At 42.2% G+C, this 27,899-nt stretch overlaps 1 protein-coding gene across 1 annotated transcript; it reads right to left on the reverse strand.

Moving 5' to 3' along the window:
* LOC143153748 (LIM/homeobox protein Awh) lies at positions 1–27,678 on the reverse strand. The gene is made up of 4 exons (XM_076325254.1): positions 27,571–27,678; positions 12,706–13,049; positions 2,108–2,562; positions 1–1,322 (listed from the first exon to the last, which is right to left on the reverse strand). Exons 1-4 carry the CDS (start codon positions 27,574–27,576, stop codon positions 1,114–1,116), a joined length of 1,014 nt encoding a protein of 337 aa, XP_076181369.1. The 5' UTR covers positions 27,577–27,678; the 3' UTR covers positions 1–1,113.
* Positions 27,679–27,899: the final 221 nt, after the last annotated feature.

The following is a 27,899-nucleotide window of genomic DNA, read 5'->3' on the forward strand; positions in this document are numbered from 1 at the left end:
ACAAGAGCAATATCAAATACTCATGCACAAGTTCCTTGATGTTTATATACAAAAGCTACTGTGTACGTCTATATACAATTTCGTCTTGAAAATAAAATAGTTCATAGGACACGCATATCGGAAGGATTACAAAAATACTAGCGAGCTTGACGTTACGATTATTTGGTAGTTGAAAGGATTCGTAAAACATTGTTTCATAATTTGTCTCGGTGAAAAGTGAAACTCGAGGAATTGATTTTCGCCTATTCGGTTACCTCACGGTTTGTGGATGAATATTGCGCGAAAAGATAAAACGTCGGACATTGTAAAAATCTTGCGCAAGTGAAACATTTGGACGATAAAACTGAACAATCGCAAAAGGAAATGGTATTCGATTCGCACTCGTTCGCGAAACTGATCAAACAATCGACGAGTTGAACGATGCACCTTGGTACTTTTAAATTCGTAATTTCGAGAATGCAATTCTCCGTTGCACTTTCGTCGATGAATTCGCCGAGCTGTGCGTTGCGCGAAAGAAAGCGAAGCTTAAATACAATCTGCGAACAGTGTCGATCGAGAAGGAATAAATAATCGTAATTTTCTCTAATCGTGAACTATAATCCTCACCGCGGAATCCTATCCTATTTATATTATCACTTTTACTTTCCGCCTCGTCTTCAACGCTTCGTTTTTTGGTATGTACAAGAAAGAGAGAACATCTCGATTACTTAACATTAACGTGTTCACGATTCTCCAGTTTCGTCCTAGAATCCAAAGGTTGGGTTGATCTCCACACCTCGATACTTATCGATTCATCTTATCAGAATTCTTGGAAATTTTCGTACTTTCTTGTTCGCGAATCGACGAAAACGCAAAGGTATCGTTAAACGTTTCTATGAAAAATAAAATTTCGAACTTACGAATTGTTTCGTTTTCTATGTTTCCCCTACCATACCTCCTTCCTTTGAATCCTAGGAATCTTTTCGAACGAAAATTTCGATTTCATCGATCGTTCCATTTTCGTTCACGTGACCCCGTCGAAGGATCGCCATAGAAAATGGAGAATTCTGAATTGTTTTTCCATACGTGATCACCGGTTTCGCGCGACACTATTTTACAATTTCTCCTTCGAAGTTACCCCGTCTGGTGACAGAATTGCGCTTGAAGGTGATTAGGCGTCGTTGGGGTTAGGGGTGTCAAGGGTGTAAGCGGTGTCATTGGGCTGCCAGGACTTTCGCTTCCAGCGCTACCACCTTGATACCCACCCAAATAGGCGCCCACCATGCTCACTCCAGAAGGGTACAGGTCTCCCGGATGGTGTTGCATCGGCGGTGAATGGTGCACTGGATACAGAATTAAACCGTAGTTGAATATCTACAGAGATATTGGAAAAGAGACAAAATAATGCACGAAAGTGTACAACGTATCCTGGAACATGGTTCAGAAAATAAAGTGGACTAAAATCTAATAGCGTTCTATCGACGATCCGATGATCCGACACTTTGTCACAAAATGTTCAAACAGCGTTTGCGATCGTCGCGAAAACAGACTCGTTCCTTCAGCGCGAACACCTAGTCTAATGGTGGACCGTGTACTTGTTACTACAGGGAGCAGAAATTTAGACGTATTCGAGGTCAATGTTTCCTCCTTGCCGCTATTTACTATCACGTGACTGTCTATTGTTACGCGAACGAGTTTCATAGTCTACGCATAGCACTCGTGCTTGTGCAGAGATAGGAGGAGGTTCAGGTTGAACTGGAAGACGCCAAAGTTTCCGTTTCTTATAATATCGGTAATGTCAATCTAAAAGTACCCCAGACGAGTAGTTACAATTTCTATCGAGTGCTACTCCGAATAAACGGATGTCTAGGAAAAAGGACATACTTTACGAACGCGTCTTCCGAAAATTGATGCGCATCGGCGTTTAAAGTTTCGATGATTACTTTCTCGTTACTGGATTATCATTCATTCTTCGAAAAGGGGTAAGCCGTTTCTTCAATCGTCACTTCAATCATTATTCCTATAGATTTTACAAACTGTACGCTCTTCTAGACACACCTATTCGATTCTTTGCGTTACTGTTTGTTAATTCGAACGAGAGGCTAACGAAACGTAACGGTATACTCACTTTGCGACTTGATTTTGCCGCTGTGCTTCTTCTGTCTGGCCCTCGAGTTTTGGAACCAGACTTGCGTGACCCTTTTACTGAGTCCCGTGACGTGCGCTATCCTCTCGAGGTCCTGGCCATCGGGGTTGCTGTCCAATTGAAAGTTCGCCTGTAAAACCGAGAGCTGCTCCTCGGTGAAGGTCGTTCTGACCCTCTTCGTCTTGCTGCCCTTGCCACCGTGCTCCGAATCGCAATCCTCCGAGGACGAGGTATTGTTACCCTCGACGACGTCCAGATAGTGAGCCTTGCAGAGCAACCTGGCGTCCAGCAGAGCGAATTGCTCCCCCGTGGACAACTGACGCGAACAGGCGTCACAGGCGAAACAGGCCAAGTGATAAACCCTTTCTCTGGCCCTTCTCACCCAGTCCCCGGCACCGACGCTTCGACCGCATTTCGCGCACTTGGCGCCAAACGTTCTGGGAAATTGAAAACAACGAGCTTTGTACATTGTGGTCTCCGATGTTGGTCGTTATGGTCGTTTCGATGTATGCATCGAACCTTTGCTCGTTATCGCGTGTGGCTGAAAAGCTCGAAAGTCAAATGGAAAGTCATTTCTAGGATTTCTTCGACCGATCGTACCCTACCGTTTTGTAAACTGTGGTCTTTGAAATTTTCCCCTAGGACCGATTTATCCGTTTGTCTTGGTCTTTTAGAGTTTGTTTGTTTGTACTCGTTATCTTCTGTCATTTTGTCTCTGAGCTATCGGAGCTGTTGATAAATATAAAATTGTATCTCAGATAGAGCGAAAAGTATCTTTACGTCTACTAGTCAGTTGTAAGTATGTAAAGTATGAAGTGTATCTTAAATTCAACGTTTCAAAGGTATTCGTGCATCTGGACATCGTTTCGCAAAGATATTCGTGCATCTGGATATCGTTTTAAAAATATTCGTGCAACTGAACATCGTTTCACAGATATTCGTGCATCGAAACATCGTTTCACAGATATTCGTGCAGCTGAATATCATTTCAAAGATATTCGTGCATTTGGATATCCTTTGAAAGATATTTGTGCATTTGAACATCGTTTCACAGATATTCCTGCATTTGAACATCGTTTCACAGATATTCGTGCATCAGAATATCGAATTAAAAAAATATTTGTGCAGTTGAATATCATTTCAAAGATATTCTTGCATTTGAATATCCATTGAAAGATACTATATTCGAGCATCTGAACATCGTTTCACAGATATTCGTGCATCGGAACATCTTTTCAAAGATATTCGTGCATGAAAATATCGTTTCACAGATATTCGAGCATCGGAACATCTTTTCAAAGATATTCGTGCATCGAAATATCGTTTGACAGATATTCGTGCATCGGAACATCGTTTCCCAGCTATTCGTGCATTTATTCTCCGAAAAGGCTCCGCACGCTCCGCAACGTCTCGTTAACAACGGCGTCAAGGGACACCCTTCCTACGAAGCAACGTAACTTTTCAGAAACGTCTCGGATCGAAACAACGTCGCGTAGAGATTCACAACCGATGATAAACGTTGGTGTTATCGCGTCGAATAATTTAATCTCCGTGGCGCGGTGTATTTCGTTGGAAATTAGCAATCGCGGCTCGAGGTTTCTCTTTTCGCTCGGGCAAAAAGCGGAGAGAACAGCCGAGAGAGACAAGGGGCTATTTTGGTTCGGGGCTGGTGCAGGTTCATTCAGGACCTCCGTGCACGAGAATCCGATGGCCCTGTCCTCATTAACATACTACTCTGCCACTCGATGTCCCTCGGAGTGGAGCGCGTCAGAAGCGCGAGCCACGGTTTAAGGATCGGATCGACCTCTCGCGATTCGACCGGCAGATTACGTCGAGATTATCTCGACGTCTCAGTCCCGCGGCTTCCCCTCGCCCTACAAATGACTCGAGCCCTTTGAATTTATACCGACGACCAGGAAACGGACGACACGCTCGCGAACCGTTCCCGCTAGCCTGGAATATACCACTCGGCGACCACTCGCCGCTAATTAGCACCCATCATCGAACACGAGCTATTAACAGCTTTCCTCGATGAAAAATGGAAAGGTCGCCTAATGAAAAACTCACGATTCGTGCACCAACCGGCCGGAAATTATAATCCGTTCGAACACCGTGATTGAACCTTAGAAATAGGGGAACGAAGTAATGGATGTGTCCGTGTTAAATGAAAACTTTCCCTCCGAGTCGTATTTTCGAACACCACAAATTTTATACACCTAACGGGTGTTTTTTTTTACAAAATATCGCAATTAACGATATTTTTTGTTTCGGTGGAACGTAAAGGTAACGAGGAACAATCGTCGAGAGACGATGCATCGCTTTGTGCGAAGTGCGAATCTCGATTTGTTTTTGGTAGTTTTTTCTTTTTCTTCGGTAGTAATTTTATTGTGCATCCGTGTACTCGTAATTCCTGTTTCGGATTATTTTATAATTTACTTCGAACTATTTTCACGCACGAGTAACAAAACACGACACTGGAATTTCTAAGCACTTTTGTCTTCGTTCGTACGTTAATTTTTCCTTTCGATTTATTTCCACTTATTCGTGTTCTTTGTTCCAGGTGCACGTTCGTTGGTCGACGTACCAAAAGAGACGGAGATCGATGACGATAATTATTCGAACGTACGACGAATTATTATTTTTATTATCAATAATGTTAACAACGAAGAGCGGAGGGACGAGAAACGAGGAGTTTCGTTTGCTAGAATTCGTCATCGTAACGCTGCTAAAATTGTTAAATAAAGATCAAAGATTGGAAACGTCCGAGGAAACTTCCACTTCTTCTTCTTCTTCTTCTATTTCTTCTTTTTCTTTTTCGAGCGCGAAAGGGACGAACGTTGCGAGAAGAAGAAAATGAGGAGAAGAAGAATAAGCGGAAGGTGAAAAAGAAGAATGGTAGATCGGCCAAAGAGTTATTGTATGGAAAAATATGGTAAGCCACGGAAGGATTAGTCGGCTCACGAATCGCATCGTCATCGTCGCATCGAAGATATTTTCGGGCATTATTGGTTATGGTGATCGTGCACAGGGCACGCCTAGAAGCATGTACGCGTTCATCTCGAGACATCGAGACTTGCCATCGGATGCCTTTTCTTTCTACCCTTTCAAACTTTTGTTCGCGAGGAATTCAATGGAATATTTTACGTTGGTACCCGATACTCGCAAACACGGTAGGCATCTCTCTCGCTACGTATGCAAAAAAACCAATAATAATATGATATAACCCCGACAGATTTTACGGAGCCGAAGTCGGAAGAATAATAAAAGTTTCCTCCTTCGTTGACAATATCCAATTAAATGTTTCTATTTCTTTTCTCAATTTATGTTAAAAAGTATATACTACTAATTAATATACATATTTTATATTTATAAAATTATATTTATATTTATATTAGGAATAAATTCCAAAAATAAAGGTATTTTTATAGGCGTTCTGAACTAGTTTATAGATAAATAATAACTATCGATTGAGATTCTTTGAGGCCCTAAGAGAATTGCAAAATAACTCTTCGTTCGTACAAAACGGTTAAACAGTTCCTTGGTAATTTTCCACATTTATTTATACTCACAGTATTTGCGATACTACAATCTACCTTCGGTGTAAGTAAAGCCGTATACCCAATTGGTATATATTGCTCGAAATTTATGCGTAATAAATAAAATTTCGTTACTCTAATCCAATCTACAGTTTCTCGCTAATTTTCCGCATTTATTATCCAACGATTACTAGCTCGCGATAAACTTACACCATTTTCTTTTACCGTCTAAGATGAAATTGGTCTCGGTGGGTCGTTACCGCTCACGTGACAAACGTTTCGTCGTACAAGTCGCGACTTAACGACCGTTCAATTTCTCGATAGAATCTCGATAAATTGGAGGCAAGCTCTTAATCGAAAGAGTCACGTATAAAATTAATAAAGCGTTGCGACAATTTAAAGATCCGATAAAACGATCTCGTTGCGTGGAACAATTTACGAACGACCCGCTCTCTTGATGAAGTTCTCAGCCCGCCCGACCGTGACACTTTGTAATCATCGGGAGAAGCTAATGTCCATCGAGAGTTCGTAAAACCCCGCCTTCGTATTACATTGTCGTCGTCGAGCTTGAAATAAGACGATCCGTTGAAAAAATCCGGCTGTCCTCCCATCGAGCCGGGCATTATGCGAGAAATACCACCGGCAGCATCCCGGTGTTGTTCATAAACATCGAACCGGGTCGTTCCAAGTGGTTTGCGACCAATTTCGTCGGACACGAACCAGTTCACCACGAAATACCGTGAAAGTGCAAAAGATGACGCGTTTCGGGTGTTCGATATCGTTCGAGGGGACCGGTGGACGTTCTACGTAGGTGCGATTAGCATAAATAGTGGCGCCACCCCCTTACCTCCTCTCGCGTTTACGTCGGACGACGAAAAGAGAGAAGGGTAGACAGCAGAAGCCCCGTGTAACCAACCGTCGAGGAGGGGGAACTGGTATTGGGTATCTATAAATCTTCAGGGCCGTACATCGGCTACCAAACGACCCCGCCCTAATTTATTCATTTGTTCTTCCACATAGGCGGGCCCTATAAGTCAACGGGGGATTAAGTCAGGCGCTATCCGGACCTCGGCACGGTAGAATTCATGGTCCCCCCGTTCGACATCCTGGCCACATTCGATTCTCGCGCTCTGCAGGCAGATCACGATCGCGATCTTCGATATCATCGGAGATATAAACGAACGACAAAATAAATTACAACGTCCAGTGTATTTTACGGTTGAGTTATTGTTTTCGCCCAAGGTATCGGTCGTACGCATGCGAGAGGATCTTAGGCGAGGGAGAGGGATTTGGAACGCAGGAGTCCCGATTAGGAGACCCATTATCGACAGAAACGAGCATCATCGAGCTCATTATGACCACGGTATTGACGTTTATCCGTGAACCAGGTGGTTCACATTTTTCGGTAACTCGTGGAAACGAGATCTTCGACTCGATGAAACAGAGACGCGACGTTGCGTTTGGGTTAGGTGTCGGTGACAAATTCGTTGGAGAAGGGCCTGAAGGTATTTACCAACGTGTGAAATGTTTTGGAGTACGAATTTGATAACTCTTAATTATCAGATGCGTTAACAATTGATCTTCGGACACCGTACTGTTAAAATACGTCGATCTTGCTAGTTTTCCACAAATAGTCTAAAATATTCGATGACAAATTCGTTGGCAAAGGGCCAGAAGGTATTTACCAACGTGTGAAATCTTTTGGAGTACGAATTTGATAACTCTTAATTATCAGATGCGTTAACAATTGATCTTCGGACACCGTACTGTTAAAATCCGTCGATCTTGCTGGTTTTCCACAATTAGTCTAAAATATTCGATGACAAATTCGTTGACAGAGGGTCAGAAGGTATTTACCAACGTGTGAAATGTTTCGGAGTACGAATTCAACGACTCTTAATTATCAGACGGTTAACTGATCAATTTTTAAACACCGTATCGTTAAAATTCCATCGGTCCAATATCTTGCTAGTTTTCCACGAATAGTGTAAAATATTCCACGACGAATTAACCGAAGAATTTCGCGAAAATTGTGTCCGTGTAACGATCGCAATCTACTCGTCGAATTTTCACGAATTCTATTTATTTGGCACAACTGTAACACCGCGATATATTCCTATCCAAGTGTAACGAGTATTCGAGTCTCGTCACCGTCTCGAAGACACTTGCTGGATACGAAGAGAACGTCAACGTCAACGAGCACGTTGGAAACGACAAAGATTCCCATATACGAAGAATGAAAGAAAAATGTCACCGCGAGTGGTCACCGGTACCGCGTAACAACATTTTGAACACACCTAGAAAACAATAACGAAATATAGTTTCGTACGATCGGGTGGTAAAATCGAAAAGGAACCAGGAAGCGTGGAATTGGCGAATACGCGGAGATACGCCCGATAAGTACGTTTCGAAATAATTGGGGATTATCGTTGCCCGGTTTGCGTTCAGGAAATCGTTGAAATCGCGCGCCAAGAACGACGATTACCCCCAGATTCGCGTCAGCTGTATTCGGTGGCTTTTTTCGGAAGGCGTAGGCATTTGCATTTAAGTGCCATTAAGGCAGAAACGATAAGGTCGTGATTAAGGCGGCGACCGATTCACTGTCGCGAGAGCTTCGGCCACACTGAATTAAGAGAACCGGAATTTCGACGCTGAGACCGCTAATAGAGCGATTTCTGGTCCACTGGCTGGCGAGGCTCGCCGCATCGTTTTATTCTACGGGGTCCCTCTTTTTATTCGGTCCGAAACGACACCGGGGAAACGATCGTAGGGGGCGGAGAATAGCGTCGGCGAATATTTATTAATTTAAAAGACACCCGTCCCGGCTGAAAAGCACCGACACACGAGGGTGGACGAAAGAGAGAAAATCACAGCTGGCTTCGGGGCCTTACGAGGCGAATTCCTCGGTCCCCTGGAACACTGGCAGTCCTTGCTCCGTGACTCGGCACCCACATCCGTTGCTGTATATTCGTGTTCCCGATCGAAAACCACTACCCTTCTGGAATTGCTTTGTAATCGTTCGAGTTGTAATCATTAAGCCCGATAGCGGGCACGTAACAAGGCTCTGCGCCCAACGTAAATACACACCGACGCTCAAAACTATTCGATCCTGCGGATCGAAATTAATCCATGTTTACCGGGGGAATGTGCTCTTCTCTTTCAATTTGAGCACATTCTTACGAAGAGTGAGTTCGATTTGTTCTCGTACGTGCGATCAAGCGTAGACAAATATTTATTACCTACGTTTACCGTAAATATTCGGTTCCGTGGAAACGGTCAAATTACAGGCACTGTTACATTTTTAGAAATAATTATCACACCGTCGTTCATTCATCGAACGACAAAACTTATTAAATAAAACTTATCGAACATCCTATTACTTATTTCAGTTCGACCGAATTATTAACACTGGAACTACCAAAGGGGTTCAATTTCACTTGTTTAAAATTTCCTTTCAAATTACTCGATTATTAACGGTTCCATCGCCTATAATGTTCATGGACAGTTATCAAAATAGACGACTAATGGTACTCGTGAATTAATTTGCTCTCTCTCCATCTAACTTCGAAGATAGGTAACAGGTTGCTCGATAAGTTTTGTCGTTCGATGAGAAACGGAGCTAGATTCGTCGACTCGTTCGTGTATTTACAGTCGTTCAAAGTTCAAGTGTCGCAATATTTTTTAACAATGGAAAAAACGAGAAAACTTATCGAACAACCTAGCGTATACGTAAAAGTATAAAGTGAAGCAACGTGAAAAAAACGGGGAGAAAAAGGGAAGGTAAAAGTTAAAGAGAATCGTAAACATCGATCGGAGTACTTGGAAGAATAATTGTAATTGTTGAACGACTCAAAGGAGTCGCAATAGCGATTAGAAATTACGAGAAGACGATCGAAACTGTTACGATAGCCTGGTAGAGTGTTCGAGGAGACTCGTGACGAAATAGGTTGAAAATAATTGCCAACGTTGCTTCGAAATATAGAAGGAAAGAAAACGAGATAGACACCGTGTACAGGTTGCTCCAAAATACAGAAATAAACAAAACGAAACGGTCACTGTGTACAGGTTGCTTTGAGATACAGAAATAAACAAAATGAAATAGACACTGTGTAAAGATTGCTCCAAAATACAGAAAGAAAGAAAACGAGATAGACACCGTGTACAAATTGCTCCAAAATACAAAAAGAAAGAAAACGAGATAGACACCGTGTACAAGTTGCTCCAAAATACAGAAAAAAAGAAAACGAGATGGACACCGTGTACAGGTTGCTCCAAAATACAGAAAGAAACAAAACGAAATAGACACCGTGTACAAATTGCTCCAAAATACAAAAAAAAAGAAAACGAGATGGACACCGTGTACAGGTTGCTCCAAAATACAGAAAGAAAGAAAACGAGGTAGACACCGTGTATAAATTGCTCCAAAATATAAAAAAAAAGAAAACGAGATGGACACCGTGTACAGATTGCTCCAAAATACAGAAAGAAAGAAAATGAAATAGACACTGTGTAAAGGTTGCTTCAAAATACAGTAATAAAGAAAACGAGATAGACACCGTGTACAGGTGTACGTACCCCGAATCCTGAACTCTGAAATTATTCGCCACCGCCGCGTATCGGGCACAGTTTCGTCGATCGATTCGCCCGAAGACGACCGCCTGTCGATTGAAAAACGCCGTTACAAAAGTTCGGTGCCGGTCGATCGGCGAAATCTCGTGGTCCTCTCTTTTTCGTCGAGCGAGACCTCTGTAACCGCGAGAAAAAGTCAGTTGAGATGTCCTTTATTCGTGGCCGGGCATCGGGGCAGCTTCAACGTCGCAACGTGACTCGCAGCTCGCGCGCGAGCATGCGTGGTACACGTACGGGCCCGGTGACGTGAATAGCCGACTGTACGTGAGGTCCAAAGGCGAAGAAGAAGAAGACAGAACCAAGAAGACTACATCGGAAGACATTAATCACCCACCGGCGAATCCCTAGCGCTCGGTTCCTACGTACGTCGAATGCGCGCGTATGGATATCTGTTCATCTCCGGGGATATCTGCACCCACGTGACCGCCACGTGACCCCGAAAGGAGAGCCCGCATTTAGAGAACAGACCATCGACGCACGGATCCTTCTCCGATCGCCACGAACGGTAACCTCTTCTACAAATTGGACCACTTTCGATCTTTCCTTTCGGGTCGAACCTTCGAAACTTTCCCGATTCGAAAGTGAAATTCATTATTTCGTCGATCTTTCTTCCGAGGATACGAATTCCACTAGATTGCAGGAGTGTAACGAAATACGGTTCTGAGAAAATGTGACGAGTGTTCGAGACAGACTAGCGGGTAAAGTGTCTTCGAGGAGTGAACGACCAACTGTACAGACGGAATGTTCGAATCGAGGTGCGAATAACGAGCTATCGAGATGGCGCCAGACTGAGGCATTTTTGGTGAACGTGATCGGATGCACGGAGCGAGAGAGGTTGAGGATTAGAAGGAAAAGGAACGGATACGTGTGCGACACCTGTTGTTGTGGAGAATATTTCGGTGAATTTTTACGCAAAATTGTTAACGCGACGAAGAACGTTTCAGAAAAGGAGACATTTCGGTCTTCCTTCGTCCTTCGTTCCCGAGGATGAACTCGAAACTTCGATGCCGATGCAAGGTTTGTTCCGTGTTGCGCGATCTCTTCCAGCGTTTACAAGTTCCTCGTGACCAGAGCGGTACGAACCTTTGGACGTTGAGGTTAAAGAAATATGTCCACGGTTACGATATCGAAACGTTGATACGTAAAACACGACACTTCTACGAGCAGCTTGGGCTACGGGCACAAAAGAACGAACACCGTGGGGACTGTTTTGGCGAGTCACGAACGCATAATCCGGACCGATACCCTTCAAAATCGATCCCGGGGGAGTTGTTCGTGGAATCCTTTGAAACTGGCTGCACGACAGGGTGTCCGAGATATCGGTTATACCGGTGTCAGCGTACTCCGCGAGAACTGTCCCGTAAGTCGAACAAATGATCGTTCTTTCCAGGAGCTCGCGTGGTAGTCGAGAAACGTCCTCTTAAGCTCGGCTTTGCTCACCGGTTGTGCACCAGTGGGGTGTCCCTGCCGGCTTCGATCACACGGAATATTATTGGATTCGTCGATAATCCTCCGTGTTGCTCCTGGATCGCGAGACAACTGTCCATTTTCGTCGATTCGATCGCGACCGAGTGACTCGCTGTTACGTTTAGACGAACTAATGATTCTTGGGGTCGAAGATTCGGAACTTTGCCTAGCAAGCAGGGAAAGGACTGCCTAACGGACGATGAACTGCCATTAGAACGCGAACGATGATCTTTCGTAGTTGTGTAAGCGATCTACGAAGAATCACAAGGGTTGTTCCGAAGGTTTCGTGGACGTCGAGACCGAAAGCATGTCCGAGACCTATCGATCAAGTTTCTAACTTGCAACCCGCAGATCTATCAATTGGATTGCACCTGAGTCTTGCCAACGGAAATTTTTACCAACCACTTGGAATAAATCAACTGCGTTGCGTATAAAATCTACTGACAAAATTTCTACTTCGCAACCACTTGGCACATACCTATTGACCGTGTCCGTCGAAACGAAGAATTGCTAGCATTCTTTCTTACCAACTTACAAATCCCCAAAAGACGGTAAAACATCGATTACGAACACTTCTCGATATCTTCCATAATTTAAGAATTGCACAGAGTCAAGTGAAAGGGATGACCAACTTTTGGGGTTCCTTGAAGCAGCAGTAACGAAATGCACCGTAGTTCTTAGGACGAAAATGTGCTCCAGGTTTCGTATTGTTCGGTGTTTTATAGTTGGGTGGTATCGTAACAGGGTCGATTGTTACGTTCGCGTTTAAAACAAGCACGATACTCGTCGACACCGGACACCGGCTGTACAATAAAAACACGGGTAGGTAGAGCCTTCGGACGCATAAATCTTCCAAGCACGGGAACAGAGGGTAGTTGGAGAAATAGCCACGGTTGAATTTAACACCCAGATCCACCGTGGCTGGAAATAGAAACGAGTTGTACTTACAAGGCGTAGTCGTGCCTGCAGTAGAGCCGCATCCCCCGTAGGAAACAGGAGTGTTGATCGTGCAGGGGTCTCGCACAGGCGCAACACTTGAGGCACCTGGAATGCCAGGTACGGCCCCCTACGCAGAGGACAGTGCGCTCGCGAACGCTTTCCCCGCAACCACCGCAGTCCATTTCCATTCCATCGTGGCTCTCGTTGTTTCCAATAGTGGCGCCGGATTTTTTTATACTCGGCACGTTATTGTTGTTGGTATTGTTATTATTGTTGTTGTTGTTGTTGTTGTTGTTGTTATTGTTCGAACAGAGGATACCGTCCGTGCACTCGGTCTCCGTTTCGATCTCGGTCTGCAACAAACGTATCGTAACGCGGTTCAGTATCGTTGGTTCCATTCGTCTAGCGATGAACAAAGTTTGAGAAGGAATTCGATGAACTAAGTTTGAGAAGGAATTCGACGGACAAAGTTTGAGAAGGATTTCGATGAACAAAGTTTGAGAAGGATTTCGATGAACAAAGTTTGAGAAGGATTTTGATGAACAAAGTTTGAGGAGGATTTCGATGAGCAAAGTTTGAGAAGGATTTCGATGAACAAAGTTTGAGAAGGATTTCGATGAACAAAGTTTGAGAAGGACTTGAACGCACGAGCTACATCGTTCGACCGATTAATTATGCTCGTATGCATTGTCCGCTCGTCGACAGCACCGAGAGGGTTAAATTTAAAAACATCATCATCGGTGATCAACGCAGCGTGAAGGAAACCCTCGTGTTCGATCACCGGTGACCAATATGGCGGCAATCTCGTTGGTAACGAGAAACCAGTTAAATCGTCTCGTAGGTGAGACGTCACGTCCATAGTATCTCTCGAGTTCGAATTTTGTTGTGCCGAACGGAACAGCACGCGACCTACGTCATTAACACGTTGAGCGCCATGTAGGTGGTCATCGGTGAGTCATTCCCGAACTTGTAACGCTTCTCTAACCTCTTTAGGAATGAATTCATTTGGAACAAACACCGACGAAAATACTGATATCGATCAATAAATATTCTAACAAAATTTAATTTTCAATATTTACTCACAATTCCAACGATTACCTCCGTCTTGCGATATTTCGAGTAACTAAAAAATAAATTAAACCACCGGTATGGCTAGGGTCGAAATACTTACTGTAAAATACTAGGTTGTTCGATAAGCGTTATCGAACGACAAAACTGATCGAGGAACCTATTATACGTAAATTTGTCGAACGACGCGAATATCGTGTGAAATAGTGTTTAAAAAAATATTTCTATCCGTAAAATTGAAGAAGGATATCCTCTGGAACGCGAGCGTTTAGCACGAACAGGAAGACGGTGAAAACTCGCTCGACAGCGCGCGCGTTAACGTTATGGGACAGCGTTGGAATTTGTTGCTCGGTGAAACGACGATCGTCGATCGATTCATAAAGCAAATGTTATAGTAAGAGCAGTGGGAACGTAGCGGGGAATGGTTTCCGGGTGTGGAGTACGGAAAGCCTGGCTGCGGGCTCCAAATCTCAATTAATACTCGGCAAAGTGAAATAATAAACGAGCGGAGGGCCCCCCGGCTGATAAATGATGCCGCTCTGGGCATGATCCCTCGGTCCCTGGACAGGCTGGCCAACGTCTACGATTCGCATGATTACACACGCGTCGTGTATCACTGCGCGTGCGCGGGATTCCGCGAGACGGCCTTTACGTGGGCGCCAATTCGTTCGTTGCGGGGCAGATTTAAGCGACGCGTTGCGGAGCACCTAGACCGCGTAAATTCTACTACCTTAATTGAAAGCGTCGAATTAATTAAACGCGAGACCAACTTCGAGATTTCCTTTTCTTCGATTTTTTTTCTCTATCCCATCTTTTTTCTCTCATCTTTCTCTGCTTCCCTAAACACAATTTTCAGTATTTGATGATGCATTACGCGTACAGTGAACTGTGTAGGTATTCGAGCTTTTATTATAGCTTTACTTTATACCAATGTGACGAGTGTCAATTCGTTCGTTGCAGGGTAGATGTAAGCAATGATTAGTAGAATATCTAGACGACGTAAATTCTTCTCCTTTAACGCTAGATTTACGGACATTTCTTGCGTAAAATTGACGCGTATCCGTAGAGATAGGTATACCACGTAGAGAATCGTAAAATTAGAAAGCTTCGAAGGGAAACGAATTTCGATATATGTGACTCGTTGAATGGATAAAAATGAGTAGAAGCGATAGAAGAAAAATGTAAACGCTTTCTGCAATTTTCCTCGTCAATCGAAATGCGTAAAAGTGACACGTCCCTAGCGTTAATTGAAAGCGTCGAATTAATTAAACGCGAGTCCAACTCGGAGATATTACTTTCTTCGATTTCTCTTCGTCGTACCGTCTTTTCTTCCGTCGTCTTTCTCTGCTTTTCTAAATACAATTTTCAATATTTAATAATCCGTTACGCGTACAGTGAGTCGCATAAAGATTCTGGAATATGTCTTTCTGTCGATACATCGAACGTCAGAGTTTAACAATCGTCGGAGTATAGACTTTTCGTATCGTTTTAAATATACTTTTTTTTTAGGGAAGTGAAAAAGTTTAGAAATCGTTGTTAGCGAACGATTAAATTCAAAGGTAGATCGGTTAGTTGTACATCGACGTTTCGAACGTACCGTTACGTTTAAAATGTAATATCAAAATTGTTTCTGTATTTTGTGCATCGTTAAACGTTGAAGAAGATATTCTCGAGGTGTACCACGGGGAAGGAATCTAAATTCAATCGACCGGTAGATGGCACTTACGTTTAGTCGTGTGCGTTACAAAGAAGGGATCGAACTTCCGATCAATAGAACCCGCATTCCTTCTAGGATTATTTTCTTCGATTCCCAACAATAACGATACTTTGAAATCTTCGGTTTAATTTACGGAGCCGGTTCGTCCAAGTTTCTCGATGCAAGCTTTCAAATACTTTCGCGACCAACTGGACATATTTATCAGTGCAAAGGGTATTTCGAAAAATTATTCATTTTACTTTTTAACGGGTCAGTACCTTTTAATGTTGAGACAGAAATAAAGTGTAACGTAAATATCGATTAAAACTACTCTAAAAGTAAAACAATACAAGTATATTCTATGATGAATATCACATTGTACAATATATTCAGTGATAAAAACAGAAAGTAAAAGAATTATTTCTACAAGTTTAAAGGGGAGTGATCTGTCTCAGAAATAATTTCTTTAGTTTTTATTTTTATTACAATATCGAACAATGTGACGCGACAAACGATTGAAAATCTTTAGTGGAATATTCGTCTCGATTGGTCACCGTATCCGTTATGAAAACGATACGATTCATTTCTATTTCCGTGTACGTTTATAAATTGTCGAAAAGTCGAAGAAATACGTCGAGTTTCGAAATAAAACTTGAACGAGATCTATGAACGAGTCGCGTTCACGTAGCTAATTGATCGAATACACGGGAGATAAGGTGGGTTCTCGTTTAAGTAATTAGCGATCGAGGGATCTCCGCGAACCTCTTCGGCAACTATAAACCGGAAAGAGGTTTCTACGAGGCTGTTCGTATAAACCTGCGAGTGTCGTCCGTAGAATTTACTACGGGCGCGATATATTAATTTACATGCATCGGTATAATATCCGAAAAGATTTATCGCTGGATTCAACGATCGGGCTATTAAATCCGACGGAATTATTAATAATCCGAAACAACGGAACGGAACCGAAGTTTCGGTAAAGGATCGTATTTCTCGTGTATTTATTTATTTCACGAAACGAATACATTTATTTCGCTCGATTTGTTCCTCTCCGAGACGAGTGTATTCATTTCGGTTAACTTATTTTCGCTCGTTGAGAATCGAGAAATAAAACTTTTCTTTTTTCGTTATAAATGGAATCTTAGCGTACCGTAGAACGCTTTATTCTTCTTAAGCATAGTGACGCCGAGTCGCTATTAGTTTTTAAATGATTGCAAATACGGTAACGTGGAAGTGTCACGAATCGATATCGTATTCAATTCTAATTTCTTTCGACGAAATGATTCATCTTACTTTCGAAATAGTAACACGGTTTGGTATTTTTAACGGTGAAAGAAATCGGTACCGACCCTTTACTGTTTCAATCCTGACGAAATTTGTTGTCAGAAATTTTAACGACATCGATCGCTTGAAACCAGCACCCAGTTTTTTTTTTTGCCTCGATAAGACGGAAACCGTTCGAGGAATTTGGAAAACTATCCAAGTGAGATGAGAAACCATCGTGAAATACAATGCTCGTGGATCAACGCTCTAAAAACTAAGCCATCGTGTTCTTTGCGTTAATTTCGAAATGAAACGTTAATCGATAACTCGAGCCGTGATTCGAACTGTACCCTCTGTAAATAATTTCGCGTTCCAATTTCCGATTAAAATGTATTCGTCCTTTGGCGTACTGTCGTTCATTAGTCAAGAACTCGGCTCGAGACAAACCTGTACTAGGGGTTTCGACTGCGATTAATTGACAATTCAACGACACGGCTGCAGCTGATTCGTTTTCTTTTTCAGTCGTGGCGTGTCGTGCGAGGGGTGGGCGGGTGGCGGCATCGAGGGGGGGTATGGAGGAGACCGAAAGAGGGAGAAAGACAACGAAGGGGGAGAGAAAGTCATTGTGAGTGCGTAGAGATAAACGCGAGGATAACGCGTATCTGATCTGTATGCAATTTTTTCTTATCGCTGTCTCGGGCACACGTGCTCGTCTACACACACCTGTACGCGGAACACACAACCACGCGTGCACGTGTGCACCACGACCGCGGCCAGTTTCGCCTCAATAATATTAATTGGTACACGAGTAATGCACAAAGGTTATTGTTCGTCCCAGCGTGCAATCAATGAGTTAATTACATTACGTTCCTCGATTTATTGCACGTTCCCGTGTTTTACCCCGCGTCCCTCCTCCCTCCCCCTCACCCGTCCTCCGCGAACTTCGATGCGCGAAAGCTGTCGCGTGCAATTTAATCGAACGGTTCTCGCGCCGCGGAAAACGCAATCGAGGAACACGTCGAAGGAAACTCGATTCCGAGGAATTTCGGCACGTATTAAAATTCATAACGGGCTCTTGACGAGCTTTACACGGTAATTGCCACGTGAAGCTTATCAAGGGGCTGAATTGTGAATTTTAATATTGTTACGTGAAGAGGCTGCAACTCCGACCGTTAATTTTAGGGCTCGATACTTGGACACGTGAAATACAACGAGAGGAAACGTTTGGTTGAGAACGAAAAAAGAATTTCGGTGCAGTAAATTATTATACGTAAGACTTCTTAGGAAGGTGAAAATCTAGTTTAATATTTTTGTATTAATATTGCGAGTATTGAATTCGGCAAATGGTATTTAGAAATATGGAGTACCACGAACAGAACATTTTGAACGAGTACGAATGTACGTATGACAATAACGTTGAAACAATGCTGTAGAATTATCTGTGTGATTCGAAGAGTCAAGATTTCTTTACAAATTGATAGCGATTGGATACTTTGTTCGTACAACTCAGTAATCGAAATCTCGATCAGAGTTAAATATTTTTTAAAACCGACGAGGATAGAAACTAGCGAAGATGCGCGGCTGTCCCGATGATTCTTTTATCGAGGGTGAGTCGAGATATTGGAAGTTTCTCGATTGTACGAGGCTTTCGAGTACCCAAAGCTCGATTCGAAGTAGATTTCGCTCGATGGAGTCGAATCGACTCGCGTATCGAAGTGTTTCGCATTCCGTGCGCGAATAGCAACGTTGAAACGTAAAAGTTCAAGAAAAGGAAAGTTAAAAATCAAACAAGACACACGATATTACATTATCTCGAACCCGATCGTAAAACACATAACTGCTTCGTGCTTTCGACACTTACAGAAGCAGAACCTGAATCTTTGGTAGATAATTACTACAAAAGAAAAAGGCAGAAATAGCGAGACATTCTCTCGCTACTGCTGCCAGGATACGAAATCGTGCGTTTCCTAGATACTTTTCTAGAAAATTCACCTCTACTTCTCGATTCTTATATAAGTCACGTGTGTGTTTTTTCAACCTAGCCGGTTTATCGTCGATAAATTTCCTTAGTTTGAATTTCTGCTCGTTTGGACGTCAAGTGAAATCACTGTGAATTTGCATCGATTCGGTAATAACTATCGTATCTACCAATGATCGTAATCGATGACCTTGAATCTTCTACACTTGCGAGAAAATAAATGGAAAATTGCTCCGTGAAAAATTCACATCGAAAACGCAATCGGTTTCGACGCAATTCAATCGCAAATGTAAAATTGTGAACGCTACTCGGGTGACTTTAACGCGTGGTAGTAACACTATCGTTGAACTCGAAGCGTTCAGTCTATTTCTTACAGCGGCTGACCAACTGGATCCCATTTAAAATCTCGCAGAAACTGATCTCTATTTTGCAAAAATTTCTCGACAGTTGTCGAATTTCAAGGAACGGTATTTATAAATATATATTAGTAACATCGGTTACTTTAGAATACTGTGTTCCAACTGCTGGAATAATTGTTACCCGAAAAGAGATCGTTTAGTGGTTCTGAGATTTACTTTTGCATCTAAAGGTGTTCTATAATTGTATTTTACTTTCGTAAATGATTAATCGTGTTCCGAAAATGTATAATTAAAATACGAATACATTGACACACGTGCAATGAAATACACGTATATTTAAATATACCTGAAACAGGGATCTTTATTTCGTACAAAGTACAATTTTGTACAAAGTACAATTTTGTACAAAGTACGGTGAGCTTCGTGGAAGCTTAACGGAAATTAGTAACCGTGTTCTAAAATTTACATAAATTGAAACACGGATACATCGACACACCTGGAACGAAATACACGTGAAACGCTACACGTGTATTTAAATATACCCGAAACAAGGATCTTTATTTCGCACGAAGTTTCTGCTACCTACGTGGCGCGAGTATTTCGCGTGTTCAACGCGCGAATCTCTCTCAAAGTAACGCAATCGAGCGTGTACTCGAGCGAACAATCACCCGCGTATTTCTAATCGCAAATGTCACCCCCGTGCGTGTCAACGGTCCGCGATCTCTTCGCGTCGCGGCGCGTATTTCCATACGAAGCGCCGAAAGAACGCTTCGAGCAACCGTGAAAGAAGAAACGTCGAAAGAGAGGTCCGTTGCACAACAGACACTCCGAGAAAGACAACATCGACGACAGCCAATTTCGTAGACGGCCACGGCTCTCGTCTTCCCTTTCCGTCTTCCTCTCTCTATCCTTCTCTCCTTGTCGCGCCTCCTCTCGTCGGCCGGTAATCATTTCACGCATAGCTGGACGGTCATTGATTTATGATCTGCCGAAGGCAAAGTTGAACTTCCCACCTGTGATTTATACCTTCTGGCATTTCGATCTTCCCTTGGAAAGCGAGCTCGTGTTCCTCTTCGACGAGACCGCGACGCGAGACCCGTCGATTAATACCGTGTCGCCCGCACCGCGGCCATTTTCGTCGCCGATTATTATGTTTCTCGTCGCTGTTCGATTATCACGGGGTGAGTATAACTGAGGTGAATATCTGTGGAGCGATTAAAAAATAGAATTCGAGACTTCCAGGGCTTCTAGTACTCGTCGAGAGGAACGAGAGACGTTTCATCGACATTGGTACTACGATCGATCCCTTTGGTGGAAAATTAATCGTTGTCGTTTACGAAAATTGGGTATCGCGAGTCTCTTTACGGTATATCGAATAGAAATAGATATTAGTTCAAAATTGTCCACGTTAGAACACTTATATCGATAAAGACTCTTACTATCTACGAAGTAAACCTTATAGTCTTTGTTGAAAGGAACGAAAAATGTTTGATCGATCTCTTTGGTGGAAAATTAACCATTGTCGTTTACGAAAATTGAGTATCGCGAGACTCTGCATTGAATAGAAATAGAAATTAGTTCAAGGTTGTCCACGCGAGAACGCAAATATTAACGAAGACTCGTACTTCATCGATGGTACAAATCTTGTTTGGAGTAGTTGACGTTCGATGTGTCGTTCTTCCACTTGAATGCACATCTCGCATCTTTGCGTTACGTTTTTCGATCGATTTATGACACGTGTCTATGAAGCGATCTCTGTTGCTACTAGCGATCCCGTATCGATCATTTTTAATCGATACTTCCGAACCGATGATTCTTTCGTTTAGATTCGATACTCTGCAAGGTAGAAGTAGAAAATCGAATTTCCAACGAGAAACCGATTATCGGTGTTTATACCGTTGCTCGACGCGTTAACTAACAAATACGTGGTAACTCGTGCCGTCATTTGGACGATCCCTACTAGCAAATAACGATTAATACTCGAAAGAAGAATAAATACGAGATGCGCGTAAAAGAAGCGACCAATATTTGTCCCTGTACAAATAAAACGAATAACGAGTTACCCCACGATGGGCGGCTGGACTAATAACGGGGTGATCGTTTCGTCAAACAACACGGTAACGGACAACGTCGTTCGATGAAAGTAATTTTACAGAAAATCGTTTCTCCGTTACCTAGTCGAGCGATAAATCGAATGAAAAACTACCCAATTCGCGATACAAAAAAGATCGACGATTCTCGTTGGGTTCATCCCTGATCGAGAAACGATAAAAGTTTCTCGAATCGCGGCACAAATCACACGAGAGAGTCCATTGCGCGTAACTCAGCGAGATTAAAGTTTGATAAATCGTTAAATAACAACAGTGACGACCACGACATTTGGAATTCATAACAGTAACTTTATTAATACTCGACGTAACACGTTCCAACCTATACCCGTATACCATTCCTACACCTATAAACGATCGTAAATTTCTATTATCGTTTAATAAACGTTACGCGACGAAAACATTGCGTAACCACGGCTTATCAATTGTTGCTGTACGTAATTGCGATTCATTAATTCTATTGTTTGCGGCCGATAAATTTTCACGCCTCGCGCGTCGTATTGTGCGACGAAATGGTGCACACGCGTGGACGGGGCTGTACGTGCAACAAAGATTGCACAAATATTTGTCCGATATCTTGTCGCGTTGATTCATTGAAATCCCTATCCGGCGAGAGGTATCGCCGGTGATATTTCGCGCGGACTCATTGTTTCCAGCGTTAAATTCCGAAACCGACACGGTCGGTTCGTAAATTTCAACGCTTCGGGTGGAAAAGACGAGGCGAGAGAGACAACGACGAAAGTCACTTTCTCATTACCTGCGAGTTGCGCAACGGGGGAAAATTCGCGCGGGAGCAGCAAATAAAACGGAACCGTCTTTCTCTCGAGACTATGGTCGACCATGGGACTTTACAACGGTCTCCCCCGCTTTACGATCTCGAGACCGAAAACTTCACGAGATCCAAGGGGTAATTTACAACGGGTCGAAATTCATCTTGGCCTCGGCTGCCCCTCCACAGAGGGAGAGAGAGAGAGAGAGAGAGAACGTCTCGAAACTTAAAAACATTTTCGGGTCGGTTTCGGAGAAACGGAATCTGCGGGTTGAAAAAGAAAGAAAAAAAAAAAAAAATAACCGAGCAGTTCGCGGTATTTAACCTTAATGCGTTCTTCGGTTCGATTATACCCTCGAGGGATTTCGCTGAAATATAACTCGAATATACTCGAGTTGTTAATTTTCTAACAGAGTAGAAATACGGGAGTATCTAGTTCGACTCGTTCGTGTATTTACGGTTGTTCAAAGTTCAATTGTCGTGGTGTTCTTTCACAATGGAAGAAACGAGAAATTGTATCGAACAAGCTAGTATCAGAACTACAATAAAAATACAGAAAGAATGTACCTATGTATTATCAATTGGTAAATGGAGAATGAGATTATATATATAGAAATTAACTTTACCAAATTTTACTAGGGTTAATGGTACTTTTCTCGTCCAATATTTCTTACTTGTACAGATAAATGGATAACAAGGTATATTTTGGATCAAAGTAAAGAATAAATGTTCTTGGACCGATTAAGAATAAAAACAACGGTCAAAGAACGTAGGAAAATTATTAGAAAACATTGCAGAGCGCAAGTATTACAAATACTTCTCAAAGTGTAAGAATTGATATTGAAAATTAAGTTGTCCGTATTTCCAAACTTCGAACGAGACAAATGAGAGGCCCGATGCAACGAATTCCCTTTTGAAGAATTCTTTTCTACAATTTTCATAAATTCCAGTACAATTTATCTGATTCTGAAATTAACAGAAACACGTTTACGACACAGAATCGGAAAGTAACAATAGAATCCATAAAAATGTAGTTCTCTTCGTCGAATATATTCAATTAAAAACCGTGTATTGTGCATCGACTTGCAACGAACGAAAACGTACAATTAATTTTCTTTCCAGTTAATTTTACCATCGAGTCGAATGTTTGGAATTCTTTGTCTCTACCGAAACGCAAGAAATTTGCTCGACTAGGAATCTTTTCTAACAAGAGTCGTGAACACTCGTTACCGTTTTTTCGATATTCTCGATAATAATCGTTGTTCGTGTGCACGATAACGAGCACCACGGACCATCGTAAACGGATAGAATCGAATTTTCGTGGTAAGAACGAAGGAATTTTTCAATCGTCTCGCGGTTGGCCTTCGTAGGTGGACGCGATCTTCGAAGAATGCAATCAGCGAGTAGTTAAGAAGAATAATAGGAGTCATTTTTTATTCGTCAGCAGTTCGGGGCGACGGAGATGAGCTGACAAAGTGAGAAATGCACAGGTGAAGAGGTCAAACGGGCTCCACTACCGACTACCGGACACCGAAGATGCTCGTATACGTTCGATTCGTCACTTTGCTGCACGGACGGACGTTTAATGGCACGAGCGAGTACCAATCCGTGTGATTTATCGGTCTTATACGTTTCACCGGGTATCGTAAATAATTTTTCGCGATAGCTCAAAAATTATTCGGTCCGTCGAACGTTACCCGAACACTATCACGAACCTCTACTTTGTTCACCTTGGACGCGTCAGTAGCTGCGGTTTCGATTCTCAACCCTTTACGGGGTTCCGCGTAGAAGGGGGGATTTCTTTTTTCTTCTAACCAATTTCTTTATTTAGCGCAACGAGAGAGACAGAGTTATAAATTCGAGTACAAAAGCGGAGAAACGTGAAAGCTTCGACTTTCGATACTTCGCGGTTCTACGTGTAAGATATTTTTCTGGAAGGATTTTATTCGTCGCGACGAGGGAGGGGAGAAAAATATATAAATTCTAACGAGTAGAAAAATGTACAAAAATTTCAAACACGAACATTCTACGATTCTATGTAAAGAATTTATTTTTTCCAACGATTTTAATCACAAGGTGGAGAAAATACGTACAGATTCGAGTACACGAGCGGAGAAAGGTGAAAAGATTCGGCGAATTATTGTTTCGAAACTGGAAGACACTTGTGTCTAACTTGAAAATATTTCTGGTGCACGAAGAAGACGGAACAACGAGATACGCGTTTAGAAGAAGCGTGGGATTACAAGGAACGTATGTCGAGCGGAATAGTTTTGAAATAGTAGGTAGACACAAAAGAAAATGGAGTTTCGAATTGAATGGTGCGACGAAAGGGTATGAAACGATTTAGACAGAACCTGGTGATTGGAGCATTCTCTGTACGATGATAAATTGGAGAGGAGTAAATTATAGAAATGGACAGGAGTGTTGACATTGGATTTTACGACAGTTACGACACGTTCTAACGACCGTGACTGTATTCTCTATAGGAACGTTGAAAAATATTCGTTGAATTTCTTCGCGAAAATTGTGCAGTCGATGCTGCACCACGAATCTTTCGAAAGGGTCAAGGGTGGCGAAATTCGGACAATGAATAATAAATAGAAACTCTGTACAGTTATCCAAATTCGTTGTTTATTGGACAATATTCTTCGTACAACGCGAAGTATAATTATTCGATCGTAGAATTTGGATTGTAATTTTTCTCGAATAGTTTCTGAGCGACGTGCTGGTTAAAGCGACGCGATGTTCCAATCAGCAACGCGTTGCTGTGTTCGCGACCACCCGAGACTTCGCATCGCTGCACTGACTCGACAAATTTTGAAAACACTGCTAAACATCCGCCCTGTGGTCTAGATTAAGGTGCCAAGAGATTATCATTTGGACCACTCAAAGTATCATTAGGGAGACGGAGGAACTCTTACTGCTTCTCTCACAAGTTGTTAATTACCGAGGTAAAATGTCTGCCAATTCTGTGTTGAAATTAACGGGCAACGTTGCATTTTAGTTTCAAATACGAAAGACGTAACAGTAACGATGACTAAAGTAAATGAAATAAATAAATTTCATTTGCAGTTGTCTATTTGTATTCTAGGAAAACATTGCATTTTAGTTTCGAATATGAAAGACGTAACAGTAACGATGACTAAAGTAAATGAAATAAATAAATTTCATTTGCAGTTGTCTATTTGTATTCTAGGAAAACATTGCATTTTAGTTTCGAATATGAAAGACGTAACAGTAACGATGACTAAAGCATAAAAAATAAATCAATTTACTTTGTACTTATCAATTCGTGTTCTAGGCACATTATACCTTAGTGCATCAAACGAGGATGTAACTTCGAATGGCGTGATATTTTATTAATGTTGAAACACTGTAGAACTATTCTGATTGGTTGCATTTTCATACAATCTTTCCAAACAAAACGATCCGATAGTTTGAACTTCCTGGTGATTGTGCAGTTTCTTTTTCGGTTCCAAAGGTTTCGAGAATCGAGGAAACGAAGAAATTTCACTTCAAATGCATTTATTCTCTGTGCAATTGCATCGGCTCGGATCACTCCTGGATGCAATTTCCGCGTTTCTTCCGATAGTGGATCTACCCTTTTAAAATTCAACGTACGAGCGATAAACAATCGCCTGGGAAGGGTACCGTCCGAGAAGCACGGATTAAACTTTTCCACGCATTTTCATTTTTATCCGCTCGTGTGAACTTGTTAAATTATAGCACATTAGATTCAGGCACACGCTTATAGTCAATCTGCTGGAAAGTGAATTTTCTTACAAGTTCTTGATAACAAATCCGATTATAACTCGCTCGTACATCATTTTGAAAAGCTACCTGCTAACAAATATTTTATTCAGCACAAAGAACACGAAAGTATCTTAATTATCCAACTTCCTTTATTTATATCGTTTCGATCCAAAATACGCAATGTAATCCGAAGTATCTAATGTTTACCCAACATACTATCGAAGATGTTTATTTAATTAACCTTCAAATGCACACTGACGCAGAACTTGAACGTATTTATTTTCTGTTTATATAGACGTTATTAGGTACCAGCGACCTGTTTCTCAACTGTAACTGGTGTTTGTTAATTTATTTCCCAGCCGACGTCTACTTATTACAACGAACGAGATGATATTTTTAATTTGATCGGCAACGTTCAAAAATAAACTCTCCGTTTAAGAATGAAACGTTCTTCAATAATTTATCGATAAAAAGATCGCCGTATGGAATGAAAACGACCGAATGGTCAACAAACGACGATTGTTTCTGTTGATTTTGAGCAGCGTATATCACCGAATATGTGACATTACAGTTCGATGAAAATTATGATATTTTCTTTCGCACGAAGCGTTCCGACAGTGACGAAGTATTAAACGATTAATCCCATTTGATCTGCTGAAATATCGAATGTTTACACGATATAATAAAATATAGAAAGTTTTATCGTAAAATATGACAATATCGGATAAAAAGCTGCGCGTCGTTCAATGATGAAGCCTCGAGTTCTTCGAGAATACGTCTTTCAGAATATAAATACAAAATCATACGTCCATTACGAGCAAGGCTGTTGATTTAAACGTTTCGCTCGTTGCATTGAAACATTTAAAATTGTACCAGCGTTTATCTAGTATTCAATGTTACATTATTACTGTTTTAAAGGTTCGACTGTAATTTGAATATATCTTACAACCTGTATGTTTGGTTCGCTATACTTGTCAACGTATTTACAACTAAACCGACATTCAATCATTTATACGGCGTAGAAGCATAATAGACTTTGGGCGGGAAAATACTTCCTAATTTCCGACGATAAAGCATCGAGAGTTAAACGCTCGAAGTTAATTTCAATTGTATTCAAACGAACACACTTGTGCACACACGTCTATCTCGCGTGTTCGCGAAAGTCAGTTTATTTACCTTTGTTCGCGTGTAATCTTATGTTTTTCATCGATCGGTTGTCATCGAATCGATGTAGCAAAATTGTAGACAGAAACCGCGGGTTATTTTTTGATCGTCGATATTCGTAGCAGAGTGTGAAAAATTTCTTTGAGTCGAATTTTTAACGTCGATGACTTCAACGGACTGCTTCTCCACGGTACTGTACAAGTATCGTAGCGTATACATTAGATTCGCATAGGTACTCGTCTCGTATCAAATGGAGACGAAGCATTCGAGACGACAAATAGAAGCTATTTGCAAAAGTGACAACGAAGCAACGCCAACCGTTACACTCTGTCAATTTGAACGTAAAAATCATCAAAATGAACCGATACGTCGAATGTACCCGAACGACCAAGGTGTCTTTAAATTTCCAAACAACACGAATAAGAAGAATAAAATATACAAAATTAGCGATACAACCGACATCGTAAATCCACGAAACGGCGAAGCAACGAGCGACGTGTAAATAAAATACGAATGGAACATCACGGCTCGAACGCACCGACACTTCTCTCGAGTCTCGGACCCGTCTAACGAAATCACGAAGAAGAATATCGCGACCGATCGATCGTCAACACGATTCGAAGGAGTCGTTCGTCGAGCTGTCATTGTCGCGACGTTCACGATCCCGAAGCTACCGGACCGTGTCGAAGCTCGTGAATTCGAGCAGCAACACTCACCTTCATGTTGTCCCGTTCGTGGATCCACCGAGTCACGAACAACCCGTCCCCCGTTCCATAATCAACCTCAGCGAAACAGTCCAAGTGGGGAACACGCGCGTGTCCGTGAGCGTGAACGAGATTCGGTCTACCGAGTCCCGGTCACAACACCGCGTAGGTAAACTCGTCGCGGAACTCGCGCGCGTATGTACGAGAGGACACGCGGTCGCGTCCAGGGTTCGTTACCGAACGAGCCGCGAGATGTATCGGCGATCGGCGCGAAGATGGTGAGAGATCGGTGAGCGGTATACCCTGTCCGGATCCGTGGCCCGGGGAAGACTGGCATCCTC

This window comes from Ptiloglossa arizonensis, chromosome 13 (assembly GCF_051014685.1).
Source record: "Ptiloglossa arizonensis isolate GNS036 chromosome 13, iyPtiAriz1_principal, whole genome shotgun sequence".
In the NCBI taxonomy this organism is placed as follows: domain Eukaryota; kingdom Metazoa; phylum Arthropoda; class Insecta; order Hymenoptera; family Colletidae; genus Ptiloglossa; species Ptiloglossa arizonensis.

Excerpts from the sequence above, each read along its gene's own strand:
- LOC143153748 (XM_076325254.1), bottom strand. Across the intron at positions 2,563-12,705 it reads TGCAGGCACGACTACGCCTT|AACGTTTGGCGCCAAGTGCG; the intron begins GTAAGTACAACT and ends TCAATTTCCCAG. Across the intron at positions 1,323-2,107 it reads CGGCAAAATCAAGTCGCAAA|TGCACCATTCACCGCCGATG; the intron begins GTGAGTATACCG and ends TTCTGTATCCAG.